At 38.3% G+C, this 12,743-nt stretch overlaps 1 protein-coding gene across 3 annotated transcripts in view; it reads right to left on the bottom strand.

Annotated features, from left to right (window-relative positions):
• The window catches only part of EPHA6 (EPH receptor A6), a 515,739-nt gene that overhangs the window by 55,263 nt on the left and 447,733 nt on the right, over nucleotides 1-12,743 (bottom strand). For all 3 annotated transcript variants that reach the window (XM_075169512.1, XM_075169520.1, XM_075169531.1), the window contains one exon: nucleotides 10,136-10,197. In XM_075169512.1, coding sequence (XP_075025613.1) covers nucleotides 10,136-10,197 — 62 coding nt within the window. The remainder of the gene's footprint in view (nucleotides 1-10,135; nucleotides 10,198-12,743) is intronic.

The following is a 12,743-nucleotide window of genomic DNA, read 5'->3' as shown; positions in this document are numbered from 1 at the left end:
ACCTGTAAGCAGTTAGTTCTGCAGATGACACTCAGCTGAGGGTCAAGACACAAGTGTGATAACCAGACATTCTACAAAAGGCCATCCCCTGTTAAGGGCCTATGACATTCCCTATCACAGGCCCCTACTGCAAGAATAAGGGGAACCTCTCAGAGTCCAAAACATGCCAGTGACAGATATTTTAAATAAAAACTTTCCATCTAGCAACTAATCAAAGAGAGACAAAAGAGAATATTCTTAAATACTTTAAGCCTCTTCCAATAAAGGAAGGACATGAAACCTATCCAATATTTTATGTAATGAAGCCACACAGGATTTGGGTTTTGCTTTTTATTTAATAATTCTAAATGTCCAATATACTCAAAATTTATTAAGCTGGTTGCAAACGGTTAATACTCTTCACACTGATCCTATATGGATAACTTTTTTTAGCTAACTGTAGAATTACGATTTGGACCAAAGCACCTATGACTGACTTTTGCAAAAAACCCAGCCTAGCCCCCCTTGCTCCTGCAACAAAGCGCCAAACAAAACCAACCCCCCAAACCTCTGGGTTTTACCTCCTCCTTATCATCGTTAACAGCTCCATTCTTTCAACAAACCTTGGAGTCATCTGCAACACCTCTCTTAACCTTTTGTCCTCTTGGATCACAAGCATTCATTCCTTCTTTTTTTAATTTGTGCTCTTTGAAATCTAGACCATGCTTGACCGATTTTTCATAAAACATAACCTTTTTCTGCTCTTTCCAAATCTCAGTATTTGCCTTACCAGTATAGCAGAAATGCCTGAGTTAAAAACAATCTCATGGGTTTGCCATTCTCTCCCTCCTTCTTTCAAATTTCTTTGGGCTTCTGCCTTGACACAAAAAGTTCAAGCTTCTTATCTCCACCTTTAAAGAAATGACAGACTTGCTAACATACCAGTTGCAATTTTATCCTGTCCTCTTTCTCCCTCTGTATATTTCTCTGAATCCTCTTCTGCATCTGTTCTCCTCTGTCCCTTTTCATGCTTGATTTTATATCATTTCATTGCCAGCCTTGCAGTTGGAACAAGTACATTTTTCCTGCCAGCAAAACAGTCTTCTCTCACGTCTCTCTGTAATCACTTCTGCATCAGTTTCCATGCCAGTTTTATTCCCTTACAATCTATAAACTGTTATCTTCCAATATATCAAAATATTTGTCTGATTTAAGCTGATCAGGACAGAGACTATGGGCCATATTTAACCCTTGGAAAATTCAACTAAGTTGGTGAAATTATACCAGGTATGAATCTGGCCTCATATTTTCAGCATTTGCAAATCCCCACGTACATCTGTGAGTCAAACCAATCCTTTGGCAACTTTCCATTATCTCATTTCATTCGCTTGTCATATAGGAACATAAACCACTCATCTGAATGATATGGCGGTGGTTATCCAGGGCTTTATTCTGATTCCCATGGCTTAGATTTGGAATATGCTTTTGATAGGATTCGCACTGGGGTGTTAAGGGTGTTAATCAATACTGGCAGCAACTCAGACCCCAGTGGATTTACCACATTTATCTTATCATCCCATCAAATTTTAATCAGGCTTTAATGGCTTTGCTAAATAAACTCTTCTCATCAGCTGAGTATAGATGCAATATCTGAGTAGTTGCCATTGCATTTATGCAGCCCTGCAAATGCCCTGAAAAAATGTTGTTTTTTCATTCAGCTACAACTTGCCTTTGAAAACCTTACGTACATGAAATATTCTCCTCCTGTTACAGACCTTTCAATAGTACTGATGTATCATGGGTTGGTGAAGAGGGTCAGTTACTTTAGGGGAAGAAGGGTGATATCCCAAGTTTCTCTCATTGCTTTTCACTCTCTAGTTTCCAGCTCCAGCGTGCACTAGTTCAGTGCTTTTCTACAAGCCCATGGAATTTTTCTTCTTCAGAAGATTTTTTCCATTTTACCACCGAGTAACCTTTTGCGCTGGTTGAATTTTTCTGTATTATTTCTGGACTTTCGTCTATTCTAAAATCCACTTCTTTATTTGCCCTATAGGTCAGAGCACTTTTATGCCTTTATATTCTGAGAAGCGTACAGGAATTGCTACAGGTCTAAATATTTTACTGCAGATGATTTAGATTTTATTTTAGATGGAGAATAGCATTGACGATGGTGTGTCTATGTCTAACTTGGATCACATTCGCCAGTGACAGTTCCTACTGGTCACTATATGAAAGATGTAGCTTTTGCTATGCATTTATTGTTACTATCCTACCGTGCAAAGTGAATGGTAGACCTTTATCAGGATAAATCTTCCAAAATTCAAGTTGCAACTTGTATTTCCTGGAAGTATAACTCATGCTTCATGCTATCATGTGGATTGCACTCAGGTTTATATTACTGGTACTGAATAAGGTCAACTGTTAATTTCTTCTTTAATCAACTGTTAACAGGGTTCCATACAATTAGTAACACCTAATTTCATTAAATGTAAGACATAAAAAACTGAAATTACTTTAGTTCATTTTAAATGCTACTAAGTGATCCTACATAAGAATCTACGTGCCTCATCAACTATTAAAAAAATGGGAAATCTTTTTATTATTAAAAAAACATGTTGCAAGATGAAGCCCTTCCAAAGCTTATTTTAGGATGCAATAGCCACCCTCAAACCTGGACAGGACAGCAGCAGTAGCCTTGCAACCTGTAACCCTGTTTTCCTTACTCAACTCCAGCAACAAGAAAGGAATGTCCTGGAAAAAACAGGTGTCCCTGCCCATTTCGGTGCATTGGAATATAGCTGTCACAGAATCACAGAGCTGGAAGGGACTTTGAGGGGGGATCAGATCATCTCCCCACCCTGTGTCATTCCTGACATGCTTTTCTAACCTGCCCTTAAAGACCAGTAGGGCCAATATTTCTTATCCTACCCACTCTATACCGCATCTTAAATAAGGTGTCCACTTGAATAAGATGCCTACCTTGAGCATGGCACTTTGACTGGCACAGATTTCAATTCCTCTTTGCAACCGCTTTTTATGCCCTTGAAGACTAAATATCTCTCTTGCCCTTTTCTTTGGGCTTAACACAGGTTCAATCTCCACAGATCTCGTTTGCTTGGCAACTATTCTTTTTGGTTTTGTTGTGGACTCTGCCCACCTACTCCATATAGTTCCTGAAGCATTAAGGTGCAAACAAGACACAGCACTCTGAGGCCTTGCCAGTGTGAAGCAGAGAGGAAAAGTTACTTCACAGACCTTGCAGGGGATACTCCTGTTTCTAGATTCTATTGTGGTATTTGCCATTTTCACAGCAACCTGACGCCCCTGACCTACTGCAACCTCTAGAGTAATTTCTTCCAGCAGACTTCTTTCTGAAGAGTTACTCTCTGTCCTCTACTCTATAGCTGATTATTCCAGCCTTAGGAGTATTGTGCCCTTGTCCTTACTTATTTCTAATTAGTTTTTAAAACTAATTAGTTACTAAATTATTTCTTAAATTTGTTGTGATGATTTTTAATTCTAGGTCTGTCATGCTGTCTGCCTGTGTTCCTACTCGGCTTTGCATTGCCTGAAAACTTTGTAAATTTAGTCACAGTCTCAGGATCCAGAAGGTTAATGAAAATACGGGGAAACACAGACTGCAGAACAACCCTGCTTCATATATCTTTCCATCCAAAGTCCATTCTCTCCATACAGTATGTAGCCAGTACAGTCTCCACCAACAGAAATTTCATGAAGACCATATTTCTCTACCTGCTCATAACAATCTCGTGTGAGAGACTTTTAAAGCCTTACTAGAGTCAAGATTTATGATATCAGCTGTTTCTCCCATACCCACAAAGCCTGCACCCTGTTACAAAAGGAAACCAGACTGTTTGACATAATTTGTTCTTGACAAATCCATGTTGGCTTATACTTATCTTGCTGTTATCTTTAAGGTGCTCATAAATACTTTTTTGATAATTTGTTCCAGAAATGTTACAGCAGTTGACATTAAGCTGACTGGCCTGTAATTTCTTGGCTTCTCTTTTCTCTTCTTTTTAAAGACATGGATGACATTGGCTCTGTTCTGATCTCCTGGTTTCGTATGTTTTCTCCACAAATTCGCAAAGATAAAGAGCACACTGAAAGTGTCCGCATTGCCTATCCAATTCTTCTTGGCTTCAAATACAAGACAGTTTGTAATAAATTTCTTGTTGCTCAGTAGGAAGAATATCTACAGTGATTAAAAATACCCAACATTTCTAAATGAACTTCTCACAGCAGTATCAGAAATACTGTTTTCTACCTCCTTTTAGCAGGGTAGAACATTGCTTGAGAACAAATGTTGGCTCTGTAGCATCAGCGACAGCTTCTCAGTGTAATCTTAGATCACATAAATACATGCTGCTTACAGTTTCACTATTAAGGTATCGCATTCATTCAAACTCAGTTTCTAATTGCTCAATTTGTTTTTTGGTTCAGAAAAAAATATTGGTATCAGCAGTCTCCAGTGCAGGTTTTCTTCTTTACAGAGCCATTTTTGAAAGCAAAATGCCACCTTTATCCTACCAGGAAAGGAACATGCCTCCAATAAATAAAAGTGCACGAGTGCTGCATGTCAAAGCAAAAGAAGGAGTATTAGTTATGAGCTCTAATGTTGTTGCCTCTCTGCATGCAGATAAATAATAACGGGAACCATTAAGCTTAGGAAAGGCCATCTGGCCCGTTTTCCCCAAAGCTGACTTTGTCTAGTGAGCCCATGTTAGGTGGATATACAACATACACTTTACAACATCGTTTTGTAGAACTTTCTACAAGTCTTCATTTTTCTCTTTTCTCCCTTTCCCCCAAACTCACTAAATGTAGGTGTCTGCTGCAGTATCTAAACTCTAGTTGAAAAAAGGGTGAGCCTGATAGCAAAGCTGCTCTGAGAATAACTTCATAACGATTACTGCATCAAAGAGCAATATATCATAATATTTTCTCCTTCTAGTAACATTTTTTTTCCACACATTTTTACACTTATCTTAGCCTCTGCTAGACATGCCTTAAGGGATTAAAATTTGGTGATGAATTCCAGGGTTTCGTTTGCTGTACAGTCTGCTGCAGTTAGTGCTCTAAGGCAGTTAAGCATATTTTTTATAGAATCTTTAGAAAATACTTTCTTTGGAAGAACAAAATGTATTTTACAGCATTTTTACCTACTATGCATGCCTGTAAATAAGCTAACTTTTTTTTACAAGTATTTTAATTTTCTGAAGTGAAAGGAAATATATCAGTTACAAGTTTTTAGGCAGGAAGAGGAGCATTACTATTACAAATAGTAACAATGAAGAAACCAGGGCGACCCTGTGATTACCCTAGCTAGATGAATCCCTTCCTCCTACAGCTCAGCGATTCACAAAACTGGGCAAGACTGGAGCATCTTTCAAACCTAAACACCTATCTCTTCAGGGTACAGTTAAGGGAAAATGCTGCAAACCCTGAGGAGCTCTCTTTCCCACATTGATCCCTGGAGAGTGCACATTCCCTTCCTAATAAAGAAGGGTGAGCAAATACAGTGCAGTGGATACAGCTGATAGATTATTTTAGTATCAGGCCTGCTGCAGAACCTGCTGCAATACCATGAGTTCTTATCTGATTAATATTGCTGTGACCCTGGTTCTTGCGTCACTGCGCCGACTATTGGTTACCACACCTTGGACACTGAGCAGGCACAAAACACTACAGTAGTCTGGTAGTCTGCAGCTGCAGAAAAATACTGAAAGAAGTTAAAGTACTTCGGTGATAGTTTTTTCATTCATTTTACATGATTCTAGGTAGCCAACCACAAATAAACATCCCCAAAAGTCAACTTCTGACTGTGTTCCTTTTCTGTGGCTTAAATCCATGCCCATACTGAACGACGCATGAAGAGGATGAGCGCAGACCATAGCCAGCAGATGCTCTCCAGGTAGCATTCTGTGCAACGGAACCCAAGAAGCAGTAGCCCCCCCAAACACACAAGCCACCTAGCCTCCTAATCACCCCATTCCTGTCTATGTGATGCTAAATCCAATTACTTTAGCCAAGAATGACCCTTTAGATGGAGCTGTGAAAACAGTAGATGAGATTTAACTCTAAATAGCTCCATAAGTCTGTGAGGCATCTATTTAGAGAGAGGGCTGAGCCAGGGAGGGTATATCAGGGTGAAAGGACCAACCTCAGGGCAAAGGACTTTTATAGGAGTTATTGCAATTATCTGACAGACAAGACTGACAGAAATGTTGTGGTGTCCAGCACAAACAGCTAAGGAGTGAACCTGGGATTCAGACCTGGGTTATATTACTGTATCACCCTCCAAACTGCTACATGGGCTTGGGTGCAATGTGGCACTCTGTTTCCCTCAGCAAAATGGGATTGCATTTATGTCATATATGAAGACTGCAAGATCACCAAGCAGTGATTCAATACCCATGTGGTTTACTTAGTCATGGCCATGCTCAGAGAACAAGCATCTCAGACCCACAGCAGTGGCAAACTGCTTGTTAAAAAGATTTCGTGTTTTTAGGCTTTTTTTTTCCTATTATGCATCTCTCTTGGTTGTTTTTCTTGTTGTATCTTCTATACTCTGTATCAACAAGCCTGAGTAAACATATCTGACTGCAACTATCCTATCTAATTACCAAGTACATCTTTCTATCAATACAGATAGCTGCCCTTTCAGCTCTTTGTGTATATATTATTTTCCTCATACGTTTCCAGAATAAGTGATTGCTAAGATCTCCCTTACACAGGCAGATGACTGGAACATAAAGACAATGTGTCCCATCCAAAGTCTGTGTGTGAAGTTGGTAACAGAAAATTGTACCTGGATCGCCTCAATTCCCAAGCTGAAGTATTAGCCACTTTCTTCCCAAGCACAGATTAGTCCTATCTGGCAGCTGCTGGAGTAATACTGAAAGAAGAGCCTCTAGCCCCTGAGGAAATACTAAGCTGGAAGCTCACATCCTTTTCAGAGAAATCTCTCCAAGTGTTACCAGAAGTGAAGTCACGTGTACCTTATTTCTGGTCAAATAAGCATTTCTTTGAGAGCAAATTTCAGGTATACTTTTGTGGGATGATTAACTTACATGGATCAAACTTCTATGAGAAAAAAGATAACTGAGTTTCATCTTATGGAAATGAGTTTTATATAATTGCAAAAATAATGCATGATTTCTGAGGAAAATTTAGTGTCAAGTGTCTCCAGCAATTTAGGATGTCTGATGGTGCTGTAATTAATTACCATCATCTTACAGAATTGGTTCTACTGCATGCCAAATTTTTTCCCCAAAAGCTCAAAGTTAGCAGCCAGCATACCAGGTATTTTGTAGGGTGGGTAAGACATAATCTAGCTGAGCTTGCTGTTTAATTCATACAAATAACAGAAAGTAAGGCACTGGTTTGGGGACTTGGCCACATAACTGCAACCAAAATACAGCACTAAATAAAAAGAAGGATGAGTGTAAGCTGCTGGAATTAAGGGGAACTGATTTCATTTCTACTCTCTGCTATGCACTTTGTGACAATACTGTGCAGATCACTTAACATCTCGGTGCTTTACTTCCCTATCTGTAAAGCAAGGAAATAAAGGCTATTAAGACTTTAGGGTTTAGGGGTCAAGGGAGTTTTACTTGGAGTTTATGATTGCTCGCACAACTTGTACTGGCATGAAAGCTAACATCCCACCAAGGCCATGAGGAGGCTGGTGGCAAATGTCTTCCATGAGGAGTCTTTCTTCTGGAATACCCTCACATGGTTCACCACAGAGTTTCACTTTGAAATCGTAAGATTGACCCATTTTTGCTGGCTTTTGGAGAAGGACAGGTTGGAGGGATGTGATGAACTGGTTAATTTTTGCAGGTTGCGGAGTGGGGGGAAATATTTTTTATGGTAAGAAATGAATTTTTTTCCCCTTTCTGTAAAAACACTGCACTGTAACAAGTGATTCTTTTAAATAATAAGAGAGATAGTCTATCTTATAAGGCCTTCCAAGAATTGTTATTTTCACTGAACACCTTTCATTAGGATTGCTAAAGATAAACCCTCTCTGCTTCTTTGTATCTTCACAAAAGCTTTTAAAAGTGTAGACTTATATCTGCAGGAAACACCTATTACTAATGAAGCGGCTGGATTTCTTTTTAAATAGGTTACTTTGCAGCCATTTGCTCTGCTAATTATTAACAGAAATGCTGATGATATATCTACAGTGCTTTGGGATGCGGAATATTAGTCCTTTTAAAAAGCATTTTAGAAGAATAAACCATATCTGAAGTGTGAATTGAAACTGTAAAATAATATACGTGGAAACCAGCTGCAGAAAAGATTAGTCCACATTTCCCCCCAGCAGTTTTGCCTACTGCAAAATATATCTGGTGCAATGTGAGAAGTGTTGCTTCACAATAACATCATAATTTTGCTGATGTCAGTTTCTGTTAAAGTATCCTAATAACTATTCTGATAAATAAATGCAGGTGAAGAATAATTGGAATATAGATATCATACTAGAGCAATTCAGAGAAAGGTAATTCTCTCTCATGAATTATTTCAGTATTTGGTTTTATTCTCTGCTATGAAATTCTGTGCACACACACGCACGCACACAGAGCACAGTTTCCTGGGCCACTGCTGGAAAATTACAGACCAGAGAAGCCCCAGGTACTCAAATCAGCGGCAGTCTGTCTGCCGCAGATGGATAGATAGATGAGCCAGAAAGGCAAGGGGGGTGATTTTTAAAACCTACCCAGTTTCTAAGAAGAACTTGATGATATCAAACTCTCTCCAGAAATATAACTTGATTTTGAGAGATCAGCAAATTCTCACCAGAAACTCTGGTGCTGGTGTGTTTCTGACAACATAGCAGATGTCTGTCATGTGTCTTGACAAAGGAAAATAAAAAATTATTTGAGAGAGTCAATGAAGAGGACAGCAGGAAATGCTAGAGAAAAAATACAATGGAATAATCAAAAGCAAAAGGAAGGGAGAAACAATGTCTAGAAATATCTAAGGTAATGGCTCTGATGTGTTCTCAGGGTAGTATCCTCTGTTCCAGACACTCCTCTTGTGGCTACCTCTTTTCTCGACCTGCTGTCGGACAGGTACTCTCTATATGACTTCCTCTCCCTCTCACTGATTTAGTCTTCTTTCTAAACTGTTGTCCATTCTTTCCTTCCTGCTTATTCACTCTTTTCGCTTAGCAGTTCCTTTTTCCTGCCACCATAGCATCCTTGATCATTATAATCTAGATTTTCCTGCAAATATTTTCACAGCTCCTTGTTGAACACCTCTCCTTTGCACTTGGGATACCCTCGCAAACAAGTTCACAAAAACATAATCCCCTGATCCCCTGCCCTGCCCTTGCCTACAATGCCAGCTTTACCATGCTGCAAGATGGCAATGGCAAGGCAGTGGGCTAGTAAGGATTGACATTTACTATTTAAGACAAATTTGAAATACTTGACAATCAAATTATTCACACAGGGTCTTGTGTCAGTGAGTCTCCAGAGCATTTCCAGGGGTTCTGCTAACAAAGAGACCATTTTAGGATAAGTTTAGCTTAGGGGGTCATACTTTCCTTCTACTTTTCAAGAAAAATTAAATACAATTGTGCCAACATATTATTCATGCTTTCTGTAGCCCTTCTTTAACGTTTATTAGTGACCTTTGGGGGTTAATTAATGCCAGGACATTTCACCCATAAACTCTTTTCTAATTCAATTTGTTAAATGCAAGTAACCATAAATAATTATAAATCAATTACCGAGTCTATTCTACACTTCACCAACCAAAAAAATCATAACAAGACATTTTTGAAGGTGATTGAGAGAAAAATGAACTGCTTCCATAAGGCTAGGCATTTGTGCTTCAATTTATCTTTTCCTTCACGAAAACACTACTTGAAATACATTTTGCTAAATATGGGAACTACTTTTGTAGAAGAAATCAATTATATTCTTAAGTTCAAATCTTCTTTTTTTCCAGCCATGCTCTAATGTATCACTGTACCTTAGAAACGTACCCTGGGGAAAATGCTTCTATTCTTCACTAAAAATCCATGAATAACATTATGTAGAAATTAATTTATGATAAATGATTTAAAATCTTAACCTAGAATGGTGTCTTATTCAAATGTCATCAGAAAATGGCACCTCACCCGCAGAAAGGAGTCAAGGGATCCATTCTCCATGTATTCAACTACAATCATTACTGGTCTGCCTGCAAAACAGCAAAGAAACACATTAGGATTATAGACATATTATGGGGCTTTTATAATTCCAACTGTTATGCACAGACTATTCACAGTAGTTAAATATATTACCCATTTTCAAAATCCTCATTTATATCACAAACACAATTCCCTGTGTTATTCTCTAAGAATGATTTTCTATCTCCTTTTTTTTTTTTTTTGTTGTGCTGCTGGATTAGCTGAATGTGCATTGTTTGTTCTGGTGTATTCTCCCCTTAAAAAGGATCAAGGAAGAGCCTGCTATTTCCGAACAGCAACACTTGCTGTGTAACATTTTGGAATATATTTGAGTTAACGCGAAAAAAAAAAATTCATAAGCCATGTCCAAGAAATTAAACCTCAGTGCCATTATTTTCCTCTCAAAGAAAAATATCTCAATGATTTAGTGGCATACAGATAGACAGATAGAAGGGGATGTCAGAAAAAAAGCACTCCTAGATTGGATGTGTGTATTGGGTGTGTATAATCCAGAAAAACTCTGAATTCATATGTTTGTACATACATAACATATACACAATGTTATTGAAATCAAAGTTTTGCTCAACTAGCACAGTTTTCCTGTATGGTTCCAGGGTGGGATCATAGCCAAATTGAAGTAGAATAACACGTTACATTTAGTTCTTAAAAGAATGTCCAAAACTGAAGATAAACTTTTAAACTGGGTAGTTAACTAAATACCATTTCACTGCTGATACCCAGAAATAACCTACGGCTCTAGAAGTGCTTGACAGGAGAGGCCCAATTAGCATGCTAATCAGGCTACGCAGCAAGAAGTTTTTTAGAATTGTTAGTATTACAAAGGAGCCATTCTAATATATGCAAAACTTATGTAATGAGTAAGTACGTTAGTAAGATTGGGAAGGAGATAAAAAGTCCTAAAATGGCAAACTTTTCTTTCCCTGAGAATGCCTGTCTCTTTCAGGGTTTGTGTGAAACCAGGGTGTGCCAAGTGGTGACACCACAAGTCCGCCCATTTCACTTTCTCAATACAACACTCGCTGTTCCAACATTTTTCAAATCCAAAGGATCCCTCTTTCATGACTTTTGTTTCTCTGCCTCGCAGATTATTCTTGTGTTTTATTTGGATGAGGGGATGAGAAACAAACATGGTGTTGAGGGTGAGAAAGCGTAGAAGGGCATTATGATCGTTCCAGCACAACTGTCCATTTCTGTACATGCTAACTTTCTGTTCAGTTTGGTTAACAGTGGAGGTGTGTATTAAACTGTCCACAATATACAATAAGCCCCAGCCAGGTATTTCTCCTGAGCTGTTACAGCTAACATTCAATTTAAAAAAGTGAATGAGCCGTTTCTCTGTTCCTTCCCAGCATGTCGACTTGGAGTTCCAGGTACCCTGGTGATGCTCATTCATGTAGTTTAATCTAGTCTTTCTGGAGTTCGTCACAATATTCTCTCATTTCTTCTAATAAAATTTGGGGTTCTTTCTGTATTCACCCTCATGTTTAGGTCCTCAATGAATAAAACAGTGTTTCATAATGTTGGCACAGTAGTACATTTTTTTTCTGTGTGAAAATTCTCAGATGCCTTAATAGTCTATTTGGATAGCCTTTCTGAAGTGTGAAGAATTACCAGCTTCTTTTTTTTTAATTGAATGTTTGGTCTCAGCTGCAGATGTGCATCTGCCACCAAATCAATTTATATTCATCTGCATCCATTGGTTATACCCTGGTTTTGCCTTATAAGCTTAAATGATGTATCACTTTTAAGCTCTTGGAGATCACAGCATTTAAAAAATTAATGTTTTCTTTACTTCAGCTTGCTAATGATGACTAGTTTTACAGCCTAGTCTCTTTAGTTTCAAGCACATGAATGACCTAGATTCCCTTACCTTTACCATTTGCTTACTGTCAAGGGGCTGACATCTCCATGTGAAAAGAATATTCTATAATCTGGAGAAGTAAACAAACGGCAGACTGATGCTAGAGGATCTAGCAGAACTCTCTCAAGCAAATAGTAATTTCTAAATTGTTGCAGGCAACAGCATCTTGCAATAAATAGGGGTGTAAAGCTGGCTTTCAGATGGTATATTTGGTCAAGCATAAGTTACCCAGAAATTTATCTTTTTGGGTAAATCAACAGCTAAAACACCTTTATGGAAGATTTGCATTTGAAGGGAATGACCAATGGAGCTATTGAGCTTCAAAACAGTGCCCCTAGTTTTCTGTTAGTAATCCTTTGGTGCCCTATGCTTTCCAGAAGCTATTTTGTAAGGTTCTCTAGAGGTTCATAGGCTCTTGTTACATCTTTTATGCTCCTTAGATTCATATCCTTCAACACAAATTATTTTCACACTTATTTTGTAAAAGCAACTTTTAATTCTTCTACGTTCTCTCACAAAATATTCCCTCCTCCAAAAAGCCCCCAACAAAATGCTCATTTTGCTCAGACCAACAGTATGAATTTCTAGGCTAAAGTAACTATGAAATGTATCTATATGCATTTATCTGTGGATTTAAAAAAGAGATTTCAGTATTTTTCACTGGATAATGTTTAT

The sequence above is a fragment of the Calonectris borealis genome, chromosome 1 (assembly GCF_964195595.1).
Source record: "Calonectris borealis chromosome 1, bCalBor7.hap1.2, whole genome shotgun sequence".
Lineage (NCBI taxonomy): Eukaryota > Metazoa > Chordata > Aves > Procellariiformes > Procellariidae > Calonectris > Calonectris borealis.
Note: the sequence above shows the minus strand (reverse complement) of the source record. Positions and strands in the feature narration are given on the sequence as shown.